We start from the raw sequence: 21,693 nt of genomic DNA on the forward strand, positions 1-21,693 counted from the left end.
AATACATTTTCATAGAATCATTTAGGTTGGAAAAGACCTTTGAGGTCATCGAGTCTGACTGTTAACCCAGCACTGCCAAGTCCAACACTAAATTGTGACACTAAGCACCACGTCTACATGTTTTTTAAACATCTCCAAGGATGGTGACTCAACCACCTCCCTGAGCAGCCTGTTCCAAAGCCTCGTCACCCTTTCAGTGATTTTTTTTTTTTCCTAATATCCAATCTAAACCTCGCCTGGCGTAACTTGGGGCTGATTCTTCTTGCCCTGTGGCTAGTTACCTGGGAGAAGAGTCCAGCCTCCACCTGCCTACAACCTCTTTTCAGGTAGCTGCAGAAAGCAATAAGGTCCCCCAAGTCTCCTTTTCTCCAGACTAAACACCCCCAGCCCCCTCAGCGGCTCCCCACAAGACCTGTGCCCCAGCCCCTTCCCCAGCCCCGCTGCCCGTCTCTGGACACGCTGCAGCCCCTCTACGTCCCTCTTGCAGAGAGGGGCCCAGACCTGAACACAGGGTTCGAGGGGTGGCCTCAGCAGTGCCCAGCGCAGGGGGACGGTCACTGCCCTGGTCCTGCTGGCCACCCTGCTGGGGACACCAGCCAGGGTGCTGCTGGCCGCCTGGGCCCCCTGGGCACACTGCTGGCTCCTGCCCAGCCGGCCGTCACCCAGCACCCCCAGGCCCTTTCCCACCAGGCCCTTTCCAGCCGCTCTGCCCCAGCCTGTAGCGCTGCGTGGGGCTGGTGTGACCCAAGGGCAGGACCCGGCACTGAGCCCTGCTGACCCTCACACCACTGGCCTGGGCCCATCGCTCCAGCCTGCCCAGGTCCCTCTGCAGAGCCTCCTGCCCTCAGACAGGTCAACACTCATGTCCAACTTGGTGTCATCTGCAAACTGACTAAGGGTGCACTTGATCCCCTCATCCAGATCATCGATAAAGATATTAAACAGAACTGACTCCAGTATTGAGCCCTGGGGAACACCACTTGTGACCAGCCACCAGGTGGATGTAACTCCATTCATCACCACCCTTTGGCTTCAGCCACACATCCAGCTTCTAGAAGAGCACACCTGTCCAAGTCCTGAGCAGCCAGTGTCACCAGGAGAATTCCATGGGAGGCGGTGTCAAAAGCTTTACCAAGGTCCTGGTAGACAACATCCACAGCCTTTCCCTCATCCACTAGGTGGGTCATCTTGTCATAGAAGGAGATCAGGTTTGTCAAGCAGGACCTGCCTTTCATAAACCCTTTGCCACTATAAAGGGCCAGCAATAATAACCACAAGATTTTTTTTTATTATTTGTGTGTGTGTGTGTGTGTGTGTTTGTATGCTTGTATGAGTCCCAGGAACCACAGGGAGTTCTGGCCATAGTTTTCCTGGGCTTCCAGGCATACTAATTTTGTTCTTGCAGTAGAAAGAACTGTCCTTAGGCATTTTATGCAATATCCAAAAGCGTGTCTTTGTAAATCTTTATGCAGTTAGTCTCAATGCAGAATAATTGTTCCATTTCTTTCTGGGGCTTGTATTTTTGTGGGGTACTATAGCTGTTCTTTTTTCAAATACTGGAATGGAGTGATCTTGTTTTCCTTCCCAGTTCTGAGCAATGTGCATTTATCTATATGGACCACACAGAAATTAAAAACCATTCATTTTCAGCATATTGTCATGGCAGTTTCAATAGGCACTGCTTACTTTTGTCTCATTGTAGGGGTTAGAAGGGTAAGAATAACCTCATGAAATTAGTTACAGTTTTGCTGATCTTCACATTCAAGTATGTTGACCAGGCCCTAAAGTGTTGAAGAAAAAATACTGTTTGTTATGGAGTTTTTCTGTTGGTTGTTTTTGTTGGGTTTTTTTTTTTTTTTTCAGAATAAGATGTTCAGGGTTTTCTCATCATACAACAGAATAATACAAGTTGTAGGCAAACAAAAATGCTAAATAAATTTACAGCTGTGAGAAAATCCACAAAAATAATCAAGTTAATGAAGAAACTTGGTAAGGCATCAAACCCAAATCAGATCGTTAGATGAATAATTTGACCCTAGAAAGTTTTCTTTTATACAAGACAACAACAAGAAGAGAAGGGCCAGCCTTAGAGACTGGCGGAGTTAAAGAGAGCTTTGCAATCCACCACTTGCATGGAACAATATTTTGGTGGTGGGGTTTTTTGGTATTTGGTATATTTGAGAAAAATATAAAGGAAGTAGAGCAAAAGACAGAATGAAAAAGGAAAGAAACCACAAAGCAGGTGGGTTGTAACTGTGATTCCATAAAGCCCTACCTTATATATTTAATAAGCCTGTGCTTCATGTAATCACCCAAGAGCAAAGACGTAAAACAGGCAATGATGGTATTAGGGAATCTTGCCATCAGCTGTCCTTACATGTTTTTTATTTTTACTGACACACACCACCCCCTGAGCTTTCTGTCAACAGGTATGTAATGCTTTAATGGCATTGCATACTTAAAGGATAGTTTAGGGAAGTTACCTTCAGAGGTTGTGTTATATCCTCTTTCCCCCCAAAACTGTGGAGTTTCCAAAATGATTACAAATCAGAATGGCAGAAATTGTCCTTTGTCATGCAGCAGTTTTGTCAGAAACATTAAAGAGAAAGTTTTAATTCTATGTTCTCAGTTGAGACAGCTTAAATTTAACTGAAAACAGTATTTTAAAGGTAAGCGGGTCTGGAAGGTTGATCTGTATGCCACTTCTATCTAGATTTCTACCCTCAATATAGCATGTTTGTTGCAAGAGTGTTTTGAAGACAGTCTGTAAACACTTTTCTTTGAATGTCACTGTATTTTCCAGAACAGATTCATGCTGAATCTAAGTGGTGGACCACAGAGCCTCCTCAATACTTTCTCTTTTCCTCAGTCATGTTAATTCTAAAATGTAATAGATGAACCTGCTGGATCTTAGGATGTGCACATATAACAGCTTGCCTAAAGAATACGTAGTTTAAGTTCAATATTATTTGGTTAGAGTTTGTAGAAATCTACTTTTAAGGTTCAGTGAGCAGATGAAGGCACTGTGTTGCAACTGTAAACATGCAACAGCACATTGCTAGATCCCTTCCCATGGTTCCACTTCTCATGCAGTGGCCTTTTGTGGTGCACCAACATTGCATACTCTGCTATTGTTATAAATTAAATGTTTTGCTCAGTGTTTTGCTCTTGTCCTGAAGGAACTATGTGCTCCAAGCAGAGAAAATCAAGTACTTGGTCTTTGCCAACCATCACTTTTGTTTCATTACAATTACTAGCAATGAACTCCTTGCTGTGAAAATGTATGAGTTTATTGCTATTGCTCTTTGAACACTTCCATGGACATGCTCAGCTGTTGCTGTCAGCAGAATCACAACTGCTACTGTGTTTATCTCTGAGATAGGAGGAAAGAAAAAGGCACAATGTGTTGAACATGTGAACTCTAGAGCCTCTTTGTATCTTCTGTCACAGGTAGAGTTCTCCAGTATACCCTTAACAAATTGCACCCCATTAGACATTAGTTCCGTAACATTCAGCTTCCTGGAACATCACTAAAGGGTAAGTTGGCATGAAGCATATTCACTCTCATGAAGATCTAATGTTTTAAGACACGCTGGACTGGAAATCCTGAAGGTGAGAGGAGTATTTAGAAGACTAGTATTAACACCATCCTCAGGATTTTAGAAATCAAAAATATAAACAGGTCTTTTGTGAGTAAGCAGGAGGAAATAAGAAATACATTTTCTCTGTGATTTACTGTTTTTTGTTCCACGGAAGAGCCAGCTTGAGCCCAGCACCTACAGATATTTTTGAAAAATGCAAAAGTGAAACCTTTTTGAAAGTTTGTCCTTGCCTGCCAGCACGCTGACCTGTCAGAAGCTGGCTAGTGACTGTGTATCAGAGAAACAGGTCTGTAGTAGTTTGAAGCTCTCCATCCAGTGTCTTGGTAGTCTTTTTTTCAGTAGTGCACAGCTGAGTTCACTCCAGGTGCTAGTTGTCTTTGGCAGCACTGTCTGAGATGTAGGTGCCTTGCATCTTACACAGTTCATCGGTGCTCAGAGGCTAAACACACAGACTCAAAGCCTGCAAGCACAGAAGAGGTGGAAGCTAGCTAGCACCTGTGCTGCTGTGTGCCTTCTCTTTAAGGCTGCTTAAGGATAATTGCTATGCCAAAACCACATCCACACATCCTCCTGCTTTACAGAGAGGAAATGTTAAGTGTCCAGATAAATAAAGCTGCCAGCTCTCGGTCAGGTTTTACACACAAGTTCTATCTGCTCTTCAGTGTCTTAGCTTTCAGGCTTTGTTAGTTACAGTGAGACCATATACATGCCTGTAAACTTAAAAGATGATTGATGTTATACACCAGTTTTTAAGACCCAAAGAAGAGTTTGTGCAGTTGAAACTGTTACAATGTAGAAATATTCTTTATATAATATTTAAAAGGTCTGTTGATAAGATGGTGTTGCTCAAGAATAGTGGGGCCTCAGGTGTTTCTTCTAAAGGTGGTGTTTGAGGCTGTCAAAAATCATTGATATTCCAAGATTTGGTGGGTGGGAATTGGGTGATAGATGCTAAGTTATGGAATGATTTAGAGTACATTAAACCTGTAAAAGATCTGTTAAAGAAAAAATTTTACTTAAGTGAAATCAGGGAGGCACCCTGATTCTCAGGCAAGTTTGATAATACAGCAAATCAACTTACCTTTGGCTAGTTATGTTTTAAAATACTCCTTTCATTTGTTCTGTTTGAAAACTTTTAATCCTGTAGTGCATTTGATTTTTATTGACTTATTTTCTTTCAAAATTTTTATTAGCAGATGAATCTTGCAAAAGTAGTTGGTTAAGGTCAAATTAATGCAACTTTTGAAAGTGTTTCTGTAATTGTCCTTGCTAGTGACATTAAAATAATATGTTGCCTATCTTCCTGATGCTTTAAAATAAAAGGATACTCTTGCTCATTGATTTCCCAGACTCATTTTCAATGAAATTATTGGTGAAGCTTTCTTTGATTTCCAGGTACCTAATGCAGCCCTAGGCATCTGAAGAGACAGATCTTACCTATTCATGACATATTGGAGTGTTTAAAAGATAATAGCTCCTTTGCATGGGTAATCATAGGTTTTGAGTGCCGTGTAAATCCAGGCTTTAATAGTAAAGTATTTACTTTAATAGTAAAGGTAGTCTTACAGGAGCATATGCAGCCAATACAAATCCACTTTATGTGACATTAGTTCGTGTTTTGGAATTACACAGGATCCAAAACCTGTCAGTCAATGATAGCTTTTACAGAGTGTGAGCGTGTGTGGGTGTGTTTGCATGAGTGGATCTGTGTGGGTATGTCTGCATGCTTGCTGACATAACCTGAAATCCCTTGGAACTGCTGCCATCTGTGAGCCTGATGTCCTGTGCACACTGCATCGTATTCCAGAAGGATTTGAAATAGGTTTCCTTTTATAAGATGAATATGCTACTGCAAGATGCAGGAGCACTTCCAGGAGCAGGACTTTACTCACTGGGCTACAGTCATGCTATGTCTTTTGCTGCTTTCTGACATTGCAAGTCTCTTTCTTTCAGCACAGTGGCCTCAAGATGGCATGAAGAGTGCAGTTGCCTAGATTCATAATTTTTCTGTTGATAAACATACTTTCCCGCAAAACAGGAGGAAGAGATTTGAGTGTCCTTAGCTCTGGAAATACCACCAAAAAAAATGAGTGATATATAAAAGACAAACAACGTTACCTTGTCTGGCTCTGCTCTGAAATGAAATCAGTCACTGCTGCCTTTGGTATTGAACCTGACTGCAACCACTGTGTGCCAGGCATGTGCTGAGCATTCCCCAGAGGAAAGCTGGATATCCTATCTAGTGTTTGAACATCACTTAGTGTTTACATGGTAGGGAGAGACTGACCTCTTCCAGTAAGGCAGTTCTGAAAAAACAAGGCAAGCAAAACTTCAGGTATCAGGGGAAGTCCACAGTTGTGCAAGGGCATGAATTGGCAGTTCAGGTTGCAATTATTGAAGAGTCAATCTGTCTTAGCTCTCTGATATTTGAGAGTACTAAAATGTGCTGGGAGGGTGTTGCTTGGCTTTTTTTCTTCAGCTGGTGGGTTCATTCAATTCTCAACCCTTTAACAGTTATAAAAACAGAACAGTGAAAAGCATCCGTTGTGTTACCCCCAGACCCAATGTTATAAAAGCAAAAACAATCTAACAGGTAAAAGCAGATTTGAAAGCCCTGACTTATCTTGCTTGTCAGCGTGCAGAATTCTCTCCCAGGACACTGAACTTTATTCCAGGCTGTGTGGGTTTAAATCAGGATTAATTCAGGCAAAGTCAGAGGCCAGGGTTTTGTTCTTGGGTATTTTCATTCTTAGTTTTCTGGATCAGAACTTCAGGTTTTCTACTAAATTTCCCTTGCATACTACTACATAATTGTCTTTCCCTATCTCATTAAAAAGCTACATTTTATTGGAGGGAAAAATAACTTATTTAAAACTTCTTAATCCCCTCTTGAAGGAACTATCAATATGCACTGGAGGTACTCTCATACACATAAAATATTCCTAAGTCAGCACAGATATCAAAGGGTCAGAAAATGACTTGCATTAGGAGACACAAGGGCTGCAATCTGAGGTGTTAGAACTGCCTGAATGTTTCTTCTAGGCTCACTGAAAATGAATTTAGCACAGTAATCCTCTGAAGAACAAGTATTTCTTTTGTGCTATTAACCTTTAAACTGTAGTTGCTTGTTAACATCATGCCATGAGTTTTGGTAGATGTGAGGCCTCTGTTTTTCAGTTAACTGCTGGAACGTTTGTTTCTTGGGGACAGTAGGCTGTTTTGTCAGGTTCTGAGTGCATCTCCAAGACCGTGCTGCTTGCTGCTTCAGATAATGTTTCATACTGCTGCATCCTGCTGCATCAGCAAGCCCAAGAGGGGCCTTTAGAACACGTTTTTTTTCTTCCAGTGTCTCTGTGAAATTAAGGGGGAACCAGAATGTTTGTTTCCTGAAGATGTCAGATGTTAGTAACAAAAATAAAAGCCATGCTGGTTAGTGGTGCACTCAGCCCAGAAAGCTGAAACCATGTCAGTATGCAGAAATTGTCAGGCCACAGTAAGAATTGTAGGAATAAAACTATTAACATACCTCTGCCAGGTGGGGAGAAAAGTTTTTCCATTGATATCTTGACCAGGCTTCAGTGTTCTTACATTTACTCATTGGATTAATAAACTCTCTTTTGCCATCCTGAGCTGTTATACGGCCAAATGGCTGCTATACTTTCCGTCCCAGGAAAGGCTGCATTTTTTTCATCTGTAGTATAGTTTCTGGTAAGGCAAGGAGAACTTTAGATTATTCTAGTGGATCTCAAGCCTATTTTAGACTATATATATATTAATGCCGTATAAAGTTTTCAAAATGCAATGCTCCAATAAATCTCATTTTGTTACTATAGTGAAGATGCATGCTTCAGGGCAGATGAGTTACACTGTCACACAACCATGACTCTACAGCTTTTTATGGCATTCAGTGTTCTCATCGCCTTGAAGACCTACAGATCTATTCTAATGGGTTTATCAGCCTGATCATTTTCTGGCTTGAAATTAGCCTTGCTTGGTATAGGCAGCTAGAGTGCTCTGCTCTCTGGCCTTGCTGTGTTTCTCTTCTGTTCATCTGCAGCAGCAGATGCAGAAGTAATAAATTGACAGGGTGGAGATCAGATTGTAGTCAGGAAAAGCCATTGTAAATTTGCTTAAAATCCAAGGGATCTGGCTTATGTAGTGTAAGGGTTTGGGTCCCTCTGTCTGATTTCAGGGACAGTCATTTCAGGTGCTTTGCATACTTAGTTGTTTTACAGTATTTGCATTATAAGACACCTCTTCTGGCAGTGAAATTGCTAATTAAAGGGCATAATTTAGTGGCATCACCCATTTCATGATATACAGCAGCAGGGAGAGCTGTTGTGGATGTTCAAGTAGCAGAAAGCCTCAAACAGTTTTCTGATTTGCACCCTGTTCCATTTAGCGTTCTCTTCAGGACAGCATATGAGTACCTTTGTTGAAGCTCTGACAGTACACCTGCCTGCTGATTTATTTACCAAGAGTAACACTGTTAGAGGCAGTCCTGCTTAAAAAGAGAAAAGGATACTATTTTGCTTAGAAAGCCATATAGTCTCAACAGTGTTTTCCTTTCTTCTGCTGTCTCTGAGGTATAGGTGCATGGAGGATATAGATACCTGGTAGTCTAGTTTATCCCTAATATTTTGCAGCTGTCTATTTATGTGAGGAACAAAGTCAGCAAAACCGACATTGTTTTCATTGGCTTTTGAGACAGACACTTCCTTGACTAACACACAGATAACATTTAACATCTGCTTGGATCGGAATAGGTGTTTTTGCAGCAAAGCTTCCAGAAATAGCTAAGGGCAGCTTTTGCAAATTTTTGTACTTGGAGCAGGCATAGGAGAAGGAAAATACAGAAAAAGGAGAGAAGGAGGGTTTGGTTCAGGTGCCTTCTCCAAATTGTTTCTGGTAATACTGTTCTCTTGCTCTTTATTATAAAACTGGGAAAAAATCTTAACTTTACCAGGTTGGTATGTTTTTAAGCTGTGTTTGCAATAGTATAGTGTCAATCCTTTTGCCGATGGAGAAGGGAGTCTCTTTTTTTTCCTACATGTGTATTTTTTAAAAAAGAATGAATTATAACTGTGGCCTGTAAAAGGATTTTCAAACATACAGCAAAATTTCTGTGCATGATTGCAAAGGGCTTACCATCTTCCCTTGAGTAAAGTGAGACTTCACACAAATACAGAAAGTCAAAAACGCTCGTGTCTGGCATCACAGAAGATTTAACTGTGCAGTAATTTTCATTGCATGTTACAAGTGGGAATGTGAGCCAGTCCGGAACCCCATGTAACATTACAGGCAAAATGTCTGGGTTGTTCATTCTCATTCCTCAGCATAGACTTTCTGGGACCATATACTTTTTGACTTTTGCCTAGAAATAATGAATCAGGCAACAGAGACAAACTGTATCATGACTTTTCTTTTGTTTCCTCTCTAATCTGTGCAATTGACCTACTTCAGGGGAGGTAATGATACGTATGGAATAAAGAAGATTCAAGATTGTCATATATCAAATGAGACAGACTTTTGCCTCTTGTGTTTATCTCAGACCTTTAGTTACCCTCCTTCATCCCCACCTCATTTAGTTTCTTTAACTTTTGGTCTCTCTGTATTATCTTTTCAGCAAGTAGCAAGTAGCAGCTAACTCAAAAATTTCAGAGTCATCCTTGTATTTATTTGCCTTTTAATAACCATAACACAGCAATTTAATTTAGTGTTTAAAACAGTCATCTTTCTTCCTGGAATTTTTTTTCACTGTTAAAATAATCTGAAGTTTAAATAAATACTTGGACTGTTGGTGGGTTTATTTTTTGGTTTTGTTTTTGGGTTTTTTTCTTTCTCTTCCTCTCCATTTTTAACTACAGAGTTCCAGGAAAGGAATTATTAAACCTGGACTCTATGTTAAATGAAGGCTTGGATGGGGAGAGGGCAGAGGCTACTGTGGCTGAGCTGAAGGACAGAGGAACAGACTCTTTTAACAAGTCAGGGATCTAAATGTAAGCTAACCCATTTCCAAGAGCTACTCATAATGATTATGTCCTGTGGTTGATTTATTTATAACTATAGCAGTTGCTGTGGGAACAAAACATTAGGCCAAATTCTGACCTCAGAATATAAATCTAGAATGGTTTCACTCTGATTTTTTTATATTTTGATGGCGTTACTTTGGATTCATTCTACTGTAACTGAGATCAAAATCTGTCCTGTTGTGTTAGGGTTTTTTTTTCCTTCGAGACTGCATTTCTACAATCCTTTTCATCTAATTTTGAAGACAAAGAGCAGCATAGTGTATGTTTAAACTAGTGCTGTGGCCACCTTGTATGCTCATGTGTATCTTGAGGTAGATCAGACTTTGAGTCTGGTGACCCTGTGTGCTCCAGGGACAGACTGGCTGGCAGGCTCCCCATGGCTGAGGGGTCTAGCTCCCTGTACAGCTACCAGTTGCTTTCAGTGGTACAAGGAGGCACTTTTTAACTATTTAGGACACTGTGTCAGTTTGTAAACCAATTTTGCAGGAAGGGGAGAGAAGTCAGAGAGCCATTACGGATTCTGTTATACCCAGGTGATAAACCTGTGATAGTATCAATGTTTCACTGTTATATAAGAGTAAATGAAACAGAGAGACCTCTGCAAAATTGGAGTTCTGCAACAGCATACGAAGCTACACAGCCTGTCTGAAAATGTAATGCATGCGAGAAACAGTGTGAACACCACAAGTTTGTTATGCACCTTAGGCTGTTCACCAGCCTCCCCTTGCCCTCCCCCCCCCCCCCCCCCCCCTTCTCCCGTGTTTTATTTATGTGCCCTCAAATTGACTGCCTAACACAGCTGAAAAGCTGTCAGATGAAAGTCCTCACAGCAGAAACAGTGCTCTACAGCCTTTAAACTTACTGCCTGTAACTGTTAATTGGGAACAGGGGCTGCAGAGAAGTTAAAAGGATTTGTCGGCCTGGTTTATTCAGATTGTTTTAGGCAGTTAATACAGAAGTATCAGTTTCTTCATTACAGTAACTTTCTTCAGTAACAATCATATGTCAGCCCATGGAAGATGAAACTAATTATTCTCCATTTTGAGACATGCCTGTTGTGGATAAGAAGATAAAGTGCCTCCAAGAATTCATCTCTCAGTTCAGTGAACCAGCTTGCAGTGACAAGTGCCAGCTATTCCCCTTCCCCTTTTTTTAAGACTTAACATTTTCTTGGGTATATTTTTAAAATTCTGATTTGGGTAGCTTTATGAAAAGATAAAGCAGGCTGCTGCTGTAATCATTCCTGAATTTAGCCATGCTCTGATGGCTGAAATGTGATCCCCCTGGTTAATAAAATACTGTCTGGGGTTTCTGTTACATTTTTTTTTCATTGGTCATATTTATTTTGCCCTTGGAAATGACAGCAATGTTTTTTTTTATAATCTAGGTGTTTGTCTAATTGCATGGAGTTTTGATTCAAATATTGCCAAGACATCTGTATGTATTATCATTTCCATAGTTTAGCAATGTCTTAATTCATGGCTTGAGCATTTAGGCCCCCTCTCTGTGACCTCAGAAATTAGCTTTAGCGTTGAGATGAATGGATGTGACAACCAAAAGCAAATATTTCTTAAGGAGATGAAGTAGTTGTGCTCTGATAGATGTGACTGTTTCTCTGGTCCCTGGTTTATGTGTCAGGAGGAAGAGGGGTTGCACTACATCTTTAAACTATTTGAAATTGTATCAAAAAGATTTGCTTCCAGTGGACCCAGTACAGGCCAAAAAAACCAAAGACACTTTCCCACATTATCTGCACCTCAGCAATGGCAAATGTAGAGGCAATTCAGGGATGCACTGAGCAGGACACTTCTGCAGCTGAGGTACTTCCTCATTGCCATGCTAACAGACACCACAGTGTTCGCATCTGTGATGGATATACCCTGGTACCTCCTTGGCCAGGGAGTCCATGTCATCATGTCAGAGGCCTGTTCACAGAAGAAGATGAACCTTCAGCTTTTTGGAGCAGCTCAGTGGTATGCAATGCTGTGCAAGACTTCAGTGAAGGGGAACTGGTGCCCCAATGTGGATGCCTGGCTGTTTACTTGCAAATGTTGCTTTTGCTGCTGCTTTGGAGTCTCCAGCTGTGAAGTGGTGTAACTTCTAAGGATTTTGGAAGAGCTGTTTTCATGTGTGTTTGAGAATTTTTCTCTTAAAAGAGCAATCATATTGGTGCACATAACTGGGAAGAAGGTGAAAGCAAAGCTGTCTGTCCATCAGTCAGTTATTTAAAATTCATTATGAAATTTGGTGCTGTGAAATTGCACTGTTGAATAAGATGAGTAATGAGAGTGTCACTTCCAGGACAAGCCCTGTATGTATCAGTATGGGGAACAGCCATCTCAGGTTGTAAAGCCATTGATGTTAATGGTACAGCATGCACTGCAGTGAAAATCACATTTCTGAACATTATAATACTGGATGCTCCTCTTAAATTGTTCAGTAAAAAAGAACCAGTACCTGTCAGTCTTGATCCATTAAAGTTGTTGCTCAAGTATTTGGTTATCTTTGGCACTAGTGGTCAGATAAATGTATGCATTAAGTGATCTTCTGAATTGGAAAGAGGCCTAAGAAGTTATAACTTGGTTTGCAGTTATAAACTCACACTTTGCTCCAAAGCTGTAGTCTTGGAGGATGACAGGATAGTTATGACAACCCTGCCTTCTCTATTCACAGGTGTTCCCTTTCCAAAGAACTTTCTTCAGATCTGCAAGAAGATACTCTGCCGGCTTTTTCGAGTGTTTGTTCACGTATACATCCATCACTTTGACCGTATCATCCTCATGGGAGCAGAGGCTCACGTCAATACCTGTTACAAGCATTTTTATTACTTTGTGACAGAGCTGAACCTCATAGACCGCAAAGAACTAGAGCCTTTGGTAAGTGCGGGGTCTAAGGGAAATCTCTAGGAAATTTTCATCCTCTCATCACTGAGCCTTTCCCACATGTGTTGCAGTGGGTTTCATCTAGGAATAACATTCACGGTTGAACAAAGGCAATTTAAAGGGGTGAACTCTTGCCTCTGTCCACAGACCCATTCCATCTGCTGCAGTATTTGTGACATGTTCAGAAGGCTCGGTAGAAAAAGAAAAGTGCAGTGTATTTTTTATAGGAAAAAAAAAAGGTGGGAAATACTGCCATTTGAAAACAGAAGTTCATTTATCTTCTGCTTCTTCCTGTACTATATATTTTATATATAATTTTATTCTGTTTTGTATTGGTCAGTAACAGCGCGGTACTCATAGCAGTCATATGAATGCATGTGAAGGGAACAGTGGTCTACATAAAAGTGAATTTTTATGTTTTTTAATCTTTAAGTGGGTGTTTGCGAAGGTATTGAGTGTGTTAGACCCAGAGCATACTCTGGATTTAAGTGAGACAGACGAGGTGAGACAGAGGTTCGGACAATTAACAGTGTAACAAAACCAGACACTTCCTTTCCGACTGCAATAGATCAAAATTATATTGTTTCCAAAAGTAAGGCTCCAGAAATGGAAACACTTTTGCTGTTGCTTGCAAATGCAAGTGAAAGTGTAAGCAAAGAAGGAAAGGTAAAGCACAATTCAGAAGGCAGTTTATGTACAGTCCTCCCCTGTGGGCATTTAGCCAACTTTAAAAGGGATCAGAGCAACATTCCTCCATGGGTCAGAGTTTGGAAAGCATTGCTGTACGGCTTGTTGATGAAGTGTTAGAACCACTGGGATTTTTTTTGTCTCCACAGAATTACAGAACAGCTGAGGTTGGCTGGCACCTATGGATATCATGTAGGCCAAACCTCTGCTCAAAGCAGTGTCACCTAGAGAGGGCTGCCCAGGACCGTGTCAAGTTTTCAGTTGTTCCACATAAAGGCACATTGCAAGGAAGTGTATAGCATAGTTGGTAGAAACACTTCTGAAAGCATGGCAAAATGTTGTTTGCCTGTATTTCTGTAGGAATGGGAGCTGTTGCTCATGTGGTACATGTATATGCTTATGTTAATTGAAGGAGAGCCTGTAAGGCAAGTCAAAAGTGAATGGTCTTGTTTCAAGCAGTTCCAGGCCTGCTGAAAGACACTGCGTATGGCACGTATTGATAACTTGCTATGTATCTATGATTTGTTTCAAAATAGGAGAACTTAATATAACATCTAAATGTGTTCTAAGGGATAGAAGGAGGCCCTGCAAAAAAAGAACTGCCAGACTAGTGATCCTAGGTTAGCTGTAGCTGTTAAATGCTGAAGATGTGTGACAAGCAAGGTACAAGGCAGGACATCTCAGAGGTAAGAAGAGAGGCGATCTTAAGGCCATTACGAGATCTTGCTTGCTTTGGAACACAGAGAGCACAAAAATTATTTAATGCTGCAGTTTGTGGTTAGCAGTATTCCTGCACTAAGCAGACAGATGAAGGATTGGGGCCAGAGTGGTGCAGGAGGTGCCTGAAGTCTCTCCCTTCACAAAATTATCCTTAGGATCATCATGTGATGCAATATTATTAACTTTGCTGGTATACAGAGTCTCCTCTGTATTTCACCTGCACTGGGAAGACATCATGTGAGCAAACTGACAAAGCTCTACCTGCTTCCATCATCCTGTCCCTGACTTGAGTGGGTATCAGCAGTATGGAAATGCAGAAAGAAAATATCTGTCTGTGTTTTTGTCTTCAGCTGGGCAGAGAGAAGGAATGGAGTTGCCAAACAAAAGCAGACATTACAAATAATCTTGAATTTTAATGTGTTAATTGAGAACAATCTGTGCCCTGCCAGGTTCACCATGGCAGAAAATGAACCCACATTACCTCCCATAATTAGAAAATGGGCCAAGAGCTGATTAAATAAACAGACTGCTTTAATAAACAGGAAGGCAATTGATTTATCAATATAACTTCAAGAAAGGAATTGAGTCAGGCAGTAGGTGAGTAGTAATATTAGCCTGCAGGATTTATGCTTTTTGTTTATAATAGCTTTTGTCAGCCTTTTGCAACCCAGCACAGCAGTAACAAAATCAAATGAAGCGAATGAGTCAAACAGGGTTCCCCCTCCCTTCTGGGAGTTGCATAACTTGTCCTTTCTGCAACCAAAGAGGGAGCTATAGTTTAAGATGCTGCGTATCTTTTTCCCATCTCCATCACTATGTTAGCTTGACAGATCCCTCAGTCTTTCATAGATCTGTTTTATATGGGGACAGAAAAGGAAGCTGGCACAGTCACTAACACTGCAGGTGGTCCTGAGGGGAAAAAAACCCGCATGTCCAATTGGTTAATTTGAGGGAAAAGAAGTCTGAAAGCATATCTCCCCTTTCCTGCAGCTAACAGACAGACAAGGCAGTCTGCACCATAAGAGCTTTCAGAAGACCACATTAAGGCACACCTCCATGCAGAGGCTATCAGAAAATAAACTAAGGTTTAAATTTTAAGATGTGGAATCTGCTTTGTACTGTCTCCCTGTATGACCAGCTTTATTTTCCACGGGCAGTAGTTCACCTTAATTCACTTCTTAGTCTCTTTCCATAGCCAAAACTGTCTAGTGCAGTGGTGCCTATCCCACCCTCAGCCTATGTAGGTGTCCACTTGTGTAGCACGCTTTAAGCACTTCATCTAAATGTGCTTTTTAGTAAGAATCTTAATGCAGATGCCTCAGCACATTAACTTACTGTTCGAACAGCAGCCCAGCTACAGCGAGTAATGCCCCTCTGCTTCCTTTCTGTGATACCTTTTCTCTAACAACAGATTTTATAGTATGTAGGTCTGAAGAAATATGCTAGAGTGCTTTACAAGCACATCATAAGCAAAATAGTCTTGCTTTGGGGAGTTTTACTTGATTTATCACCGTTTAACAAAACTTCTACAGATCTGGTTATTGAGGAAAATGAGATAAACAAAACACTTGATGAAGAAACACCTTTCTTCCCTAGGCTCTAATTCGGTAAAAAACTTCTCTTCCCTCCTCCCAGGTCTCAACTCACCTTGGTTCTGCTAGTGTTACATTCAGCTATTCCTAATCCCTTTGTTGAGGTGAGGGCCAATGAAGGAGACCAGGGATGTGTCTACTGCTTCTTGCTCTTACTTGTTTTCCTCCACTCCAGCATGGGTTTACTGTGGGATACAGTCTTTCGTGGTGTCCCTGCTCTGGTGAGGGTTGCCCATGACCCGCAGTCCCTTCAGGAGTGTGCCTGCACTGGCACAGGGCACTTCCTTCTGAGAGTACATCTCTAACCACATCCCCAACAGTGCCACCAGCCATGTGTCCTCTCCTCTAAGTGGTTGCTGCTTTCTTAAATATCTGTGAGCAGAGGCACCGTGTGCTTCTCTAGCTGAAGCTTTAGCACATGGTAAGTTATTTGCAGTGTTTCAGTGGCAGCTGGAAGTAGCTGTGACTGGCACAGGGAATTCATGCTCTCCTGCCACAATGTCACCCCATACCCACTGCTACCAAAACCTGCCAGTTACACCCAGTCCAAAACATCCTCTGCAAAGTAAGTCATATGCAATCTGTTGGTTGAAGCCTTGCTTTCTGTTTCCAGTTTTGTTATGGGTTTCTTGCCTCTCTCTGGTAGTAGCTTTCTGCATGACTTTTCCCATGTGGAATATAAGAATATTTAGCATCTCACAGAAGTATTGTGAGCCTGAATTTAACAGTTTTGCAAACTACTCTGATGCCATGAAATAAGAGTTGTAATAAGAGTAGAGCTTGCTCCTGGTTCAATTTCCTACCTTCAGCAGCAAGCTGAATCCTTGACACACACAAAAGGAGTGGGAAGACCACAACTTCCTGTGTTCCATAACTCAGTGTTCACTTTTTTGCTTTGCTGTTGTTTAGGAGTTGCACTGCTGAAAATGGGAAGTGTGTAAGCACCATGCTGTCATGCTTCCTAGCTCTGTAGACTTCACTTGAATCTAGCAGTCTGTTAGTCTGGGATCCAAACTACAGATCCAGACCCTTGTTCCCCTTTTTTTCCAGAGTAGATTGACTATCTTCAGAACTGCTTCATAGAACTCTCTGTTAACCCACTTGTGAAAGGTGTAACTCTTCGTGGTTAAGATGTAACTTGAAAGCTGGTTTTCATATATTTTGCTGGGACAGGTCACTCACCAGCTTTTTCTGCTTTTAAGGAATGCAAGCTGCTGTATGCAAGGCAACACAATCTCTTCCAAATAGCTGATTTCTTTAGCTCAACACAGCATAAATCATCATAAAAGTGATTTGAAGATTTAAAGTACTCAAAGAAAGGTGAGTACTTTCTCTGATATGTATCACATTCCATTACTCCCATCTTAGAAAAGAAAGGCTAACTAGCAGTAATAAAATACTGCTACATATAGAGCAAGTGCTCCCTAAAGGAATCTATCATTTGAAAGTGTCTTCTAGAAGTATGGCAGCATCAGGTCACAGAAGTTTCTCTGGCATAAATAACAGTTTCAAAGAGCATTCCTCACTGTGAGGGCATGGGGTGTCTTTTTTAGCAGTAGCTGGCGACCACCTTCAGATGCTTGGTTTGGCTTGATGATTGCAGAGCCTGTTTACTGCTACAGTCAAAGTTTGGCTGGAACAGGCACAGGTTCTGTCATGAAACCTGAGGATCAGGGCAGCTACAGCAACATGACCTCTAGTAAGGGTGGGAAGAAGAATAAAAAAACCAGAAAAAAACCCCAACTTTCTGAAAAGCCAGAAAGGTAATGCAAGAGGCATTAAACCACATGTTTTTGTTATATACCCACCCACCCATGCCCCGTGCCCCCAGCGAGAAGGTGCCTGTCAGAAAGATAAACACAAAGAATCCAGCAGCTAGCTACACGTCTCCTTCAGTCATGTAAGAGCCTTCTGATTCGGAGGCCATAGACATTTGTGACTAAATCTCAGTGCAGGGCATTTTGTCAGATAGCAGTTAGTTTGTGATGCAGCTAAGTCTGCTCTCAGCTTCTCAGCATTGATCTGTGTGTATTGCAGTATCTTGTTTTGATTTCCAAATCTGTGCTTTTTTATTTGCCTGATATTTCACTGTGCCTTGTGTTTGTCAGAGTTAAGTAAAAAAATAAAAACAACCCCCGCCCCCCCCCCAAAAAAAAAAAAACAAACCCAACTTAATCTAAAAATGTGGTGAGATTTTAGTGTTAAGTTTGGAGGTCTGAGCATGGTGCAGTTCACCTGAAGGAACAAGATTCCCAAGATGCATTTATTTTTTTTAAAGTTGTGGGAGGTGTGGACCTGGCTCTTTTTCTTACTGTTGACCATTACATATTAATGTAACCTTAAATTGTATCTCCAAAGAGGAGAGACAGGGGAAGAAAAAAAAAAAAAGACACTTGGTCTTTTTGCTGTGCAAATCTTTGCAAGGTCACAGAGGGCCCGAGAATGTGTGCAGGGCTTGTATATTCAATGTGTACTCTGAAACTCATGTTACAATAAAAAATCTAGGTGGCAAACTCAAGCATATTTCATCTTTCCATGGCTACCAAGTTGCAGAACTGTGGGCAGGTCAAGCACTCAAATCATGCCAATGAGCACTGAGAAGGAATGTGCAAGGATGACACTGCCAAATAGGAAAGAATGATACATGTGGTTTGAGTACATTTGCTTCTCTCACAGTTATTAAGGAGTGTCAAATGCATGAATCTGTTTGCCAGAGATACCTGTATATGCCATTTTTTAATGGTGGGGTTTTTTTGTTTTTTTGGGGTTTTTTTTGTTGTTTTATCAGTGTAGTGTCCTAGGTACCAAATGTAGTTACCAAAAAGTAAATTTTGTGCTCTTTCAGAAGTATCCAAAAATATATTGCAAACCAGTCAGATTCCCAGAAGATAACTTTGCAAACTGTTGATGGCATTAAAATTTCCCTCTGAGGACAGGGGTGAAAGACAGCAGAATATGACCATCAGCTTTGCTCGTTCTCCAGAAATCTTTCTTTTTATAAGTCACATCCTGTGAGAACTTTGACCTTTTTCTCAGAAGTCATTTTTAATAAACATTTTTTATGCGAACAAAAATAATAATTACAGTTGAATGAAGAAAACTAGAGAAGGATATTATTCACTGTACTGTTCTAGTAACTGTTAAAATGCTGATTTCATTTAGATGTAGTGACATTTGGTCATGGTAGCAAGTGGACAGCAAAGTGGTGGCAGTCAGTGTAGCTGAGCGCATAAAAAAGGTGATGCTGGTAACTGCCTCCATGAGGATGGAGATCGTCTGCAGGCTACGCAAAGGCAGCAGGTTTTCTTGCTTTATTCTCCATGATTCTCAGTGTAAATGGTTCCATTTGCTTTATAGCATGATTGGTTTCTGATAACATTTTCATGCAATATGTGGAGCTGCTTAGAAGTAACCATCTATGTTGTTAGATTTGTCTTTCTGAAGTGAACTTTTAGTGCTTGTCCAGGCAGTCTACAAAGTAAGGAGACGCATGCTTAATACATTAACCTAATCATTAAACTTTGTTCAGTTTGGAGGTTTTTTTTCTTTTTCCCTGCTCTTTTTCCCCCTAGGAAGCAGTATTATATGTTATTTGCAAAAACCTGCTATGGTCTGGGTGACAGAAGATTTCAAAGTTAAACACGTTCAGGAAATTAAACATTGAGGTTAGTGTAATGACTATAACTCTGCCATCCTATATTTTAAGATTCAGAGCTACATTAATGCCCTGATGACACTCACATGAATCTGAGACACTTTCTTTTCAGTCAGTGAAATTACTCCAGATCTTCTCATAAAATTCAGAGAGCAATCTAGCCCCACAGTCACAGGTGGCATGTTCATGTGCTGTTTTTCCACCAACATTATTGTTACGCAATACGCTGCTTTGTGAGCTGCTGCAGAATGCTTTGTACCCAATGGTTATATTAACTGACAGGTTTGTAGGCACATTTAGCAGAACAATCAAAACTACAAGGGGAAGAGTTATTTTTGTACTTACAGCCAGGCTGTCAGCAGTGCTGACATATGTGTGACGTTGTTTGTCAAAAGATAATGTTTCCATCTCTAGGCTTTTCAGCCAGGATCTTCCATAACCTATTAAAAAAAAAAAAAAAATCACTTAAGATATAGTTCCACAATCATTTTAAGCCAAGAAGAACGCAGACTGAAACAGGAAATGATGACCCTGCCCTTCCTATAACTACTAACTGGATAATCCTTTCCTCCTTCCTTGTGTTGGAGCTAGCCTTTATGTTACCATAGTCAGATCCAGGGATGCATCAGCTGAGCACCAGTTCAGCCAAAACTGATGAGTTTCATGTAATCATAGAATCATAAAATGGTTTGTGTTGGAGGAGACTGTCTACTAAACAGCACTGGTCCCAGTACAGACCCCTGAGGGACACCGCTCATCACTGATCTCCACCTGGACATTGAGCTGTTGACTACTACCCTGTAGATACAACCATCCAGCCAATTCCTTATCCACTGAACAGTCCAGCCATCAAATCCATCTTTCCAATTTTGAGAGAAGGATATTGTGGGTGATCATGTCAAAGGCCTTACAGAAGTCCAGCTGGATGACATCTGTAGCTCTTCCCTTGACTATTAATGCAGTCACTCCATCATAGAAGGCCACCGGGTTGGTTAGGCAGCACTTGCCGGTGATGGAGCCATGTTGGCTGTCTCGAATCACCCCCATGTGCCTTAGCATGGCTTCTAGGAGAATCTGTTCCATGACCTTCCCAGGCACAGAGGTGAAGCTGACAGGCCAGTAGTTCCCTGGGTCATCCTTTTTACCCTTTTTAAAAATCCGTGCAACATTTCTCTTTTTCCAGTCACTGTGGACTTTGCCTGACCACCACAACTTTTCAAATATCATGGAGAGTGGCTTTTTTGGGAGAGCCATTTCTCTCGGGACTCTGGCATTCCTCTCATCAGGTCCCATCGACTTATGTATGTTCAGGCTCCTCAGGTGATTTTGAACCTGATCTTCTCTTACAGTGGAAGAGACCCTGCCTTTGGCCCCCCCATCCCTGCCTGGAGGTCCATTCACTCGAGAGGTGATTGCCAGTGAAGTGTGAGGCAAAAAAGTTGTTGAGTACCTCTGTCAGGGGGAGTATGCTTTCTTTGACCTTCCTTTTCTGCCTGACATACCTATAGAAGCCCTTCTTATTCTTCACACCCGTTGCCAAGTTCAGCTCCATCCACACCTTGGCCTTCCTGACCCCATCCCAACACAACTGAGTGATGCTTCTGTACTATTCCCCAGGATACCTATCCCTGCTTCCACTGCCTGTGCATTTCCTTCTTACCCTTTAGTTTGACGAGCAGGTCTTGACTCAGCTATGCCCGTCTTTTGCCATCCTTCCCTAGCTTCTTATACATGGGGATTGAGACATCCTGTGCTCTATGGAAAGCACCCTTAAAGATCTGCCACCTCTGTTCTGCTCCCTTGTCCCCGAAGGCAGTTTCCCAGGGGGCCCTATTGACTAACTCCTTGAACAGCTGGAATTTTTGCCAGGACACTTTCCTGAGCAGTTACACAGAGCCTAACATTGGCACAAGCCAGGTAGTGGAAACACAGAGTTGGGGGAATTGTGATGGTGCGACTGCTGGTTTTGTGGCAGCCTGCTCTTCTGACGGCACACACACAGACAAAAGTGTAGTCCTGTGTACTGGAAGGAGTGTGTCCCTACATGCATGTGAGGGTTTGGGCTTGCAGCAGCTGCTGGTGCTAGTCCTGTTAGGTGTTCAGAAGTCGGAATACCAAATCAAAAAGTGTCCATTTTCATGTGAGTTTCTCCAAGCACCCTGTCTGTTTCAGGATGAGCTAATTAAAAGTACCATAGGCAGATTGTGCTCAGGTGAACACTTCAGAGTTCCTCTTCTATGCTTCTTGCTTTCCCAGGGCTACAGTAAGGCATAAATATCAGTCCTATAGCTCTGTCATTGCTGTACATGAGGCCCAAGTAGCTGCTGTTGCACATCTGATTTACCACAAACAATGTATCATTCCACAAAGTATTTAGCAGCTTTGCTGCATCCTTGTTGATACCAGAAAAGATGTGTATGTATCAGGCAATTCTTTGCCAGAAATGCCACAGACATAGTAGAAGTACCATCAACATAGCCTGTCTGGCACTAGACAAAACCAGTGCTCACATTGGAAAAATCA

The 21,693-nt window shown here is 41.5% G+C and overlaps 1 protein-coding gene across 2 annotated transcripts in view; it reads left to right on the plus strand.

Moving 5' to 3' along the window:
• The window catches only part of MOB3B (MOB kinase activator 3B), a 106,559-nt gene that overhangs the window by 69,414 nt on the left and 15,452 nt on the right, over positions 1–21,693 (plus strand). The window contains exons 4-5 of one of the 2 annotated variants that reach the window (XM_080372712.1): positions 12,308–12,510; positions 16,718–17,653. In XM_080372712.1, the coding sequence (XP_080228838.1) occupies positions 12,308–12,510; positions 16,718–16,801 (287 nt within the window). In that variant the 3' untranslated portion in view covers positions 16,802–17,653. Of the gene's footprint in view, positions 1–12,307; positions 12,511–16,717; positions 17,654–21,693 lie in introns of those variants that run through there. The other variant, XM_080372713.1, reaches the window with a different exon arrangement.

Source organism: Falco punctatus (genome assembly GCF_963210335.1).
Source record: "Falco punctatus genome assembly, chromosome: Z".
Lineage (NCBI taxonomy): Eukaryota > Metazoa > Chordata > Aves > Falconiformes > Falconidae > Falco > Falco punctatus.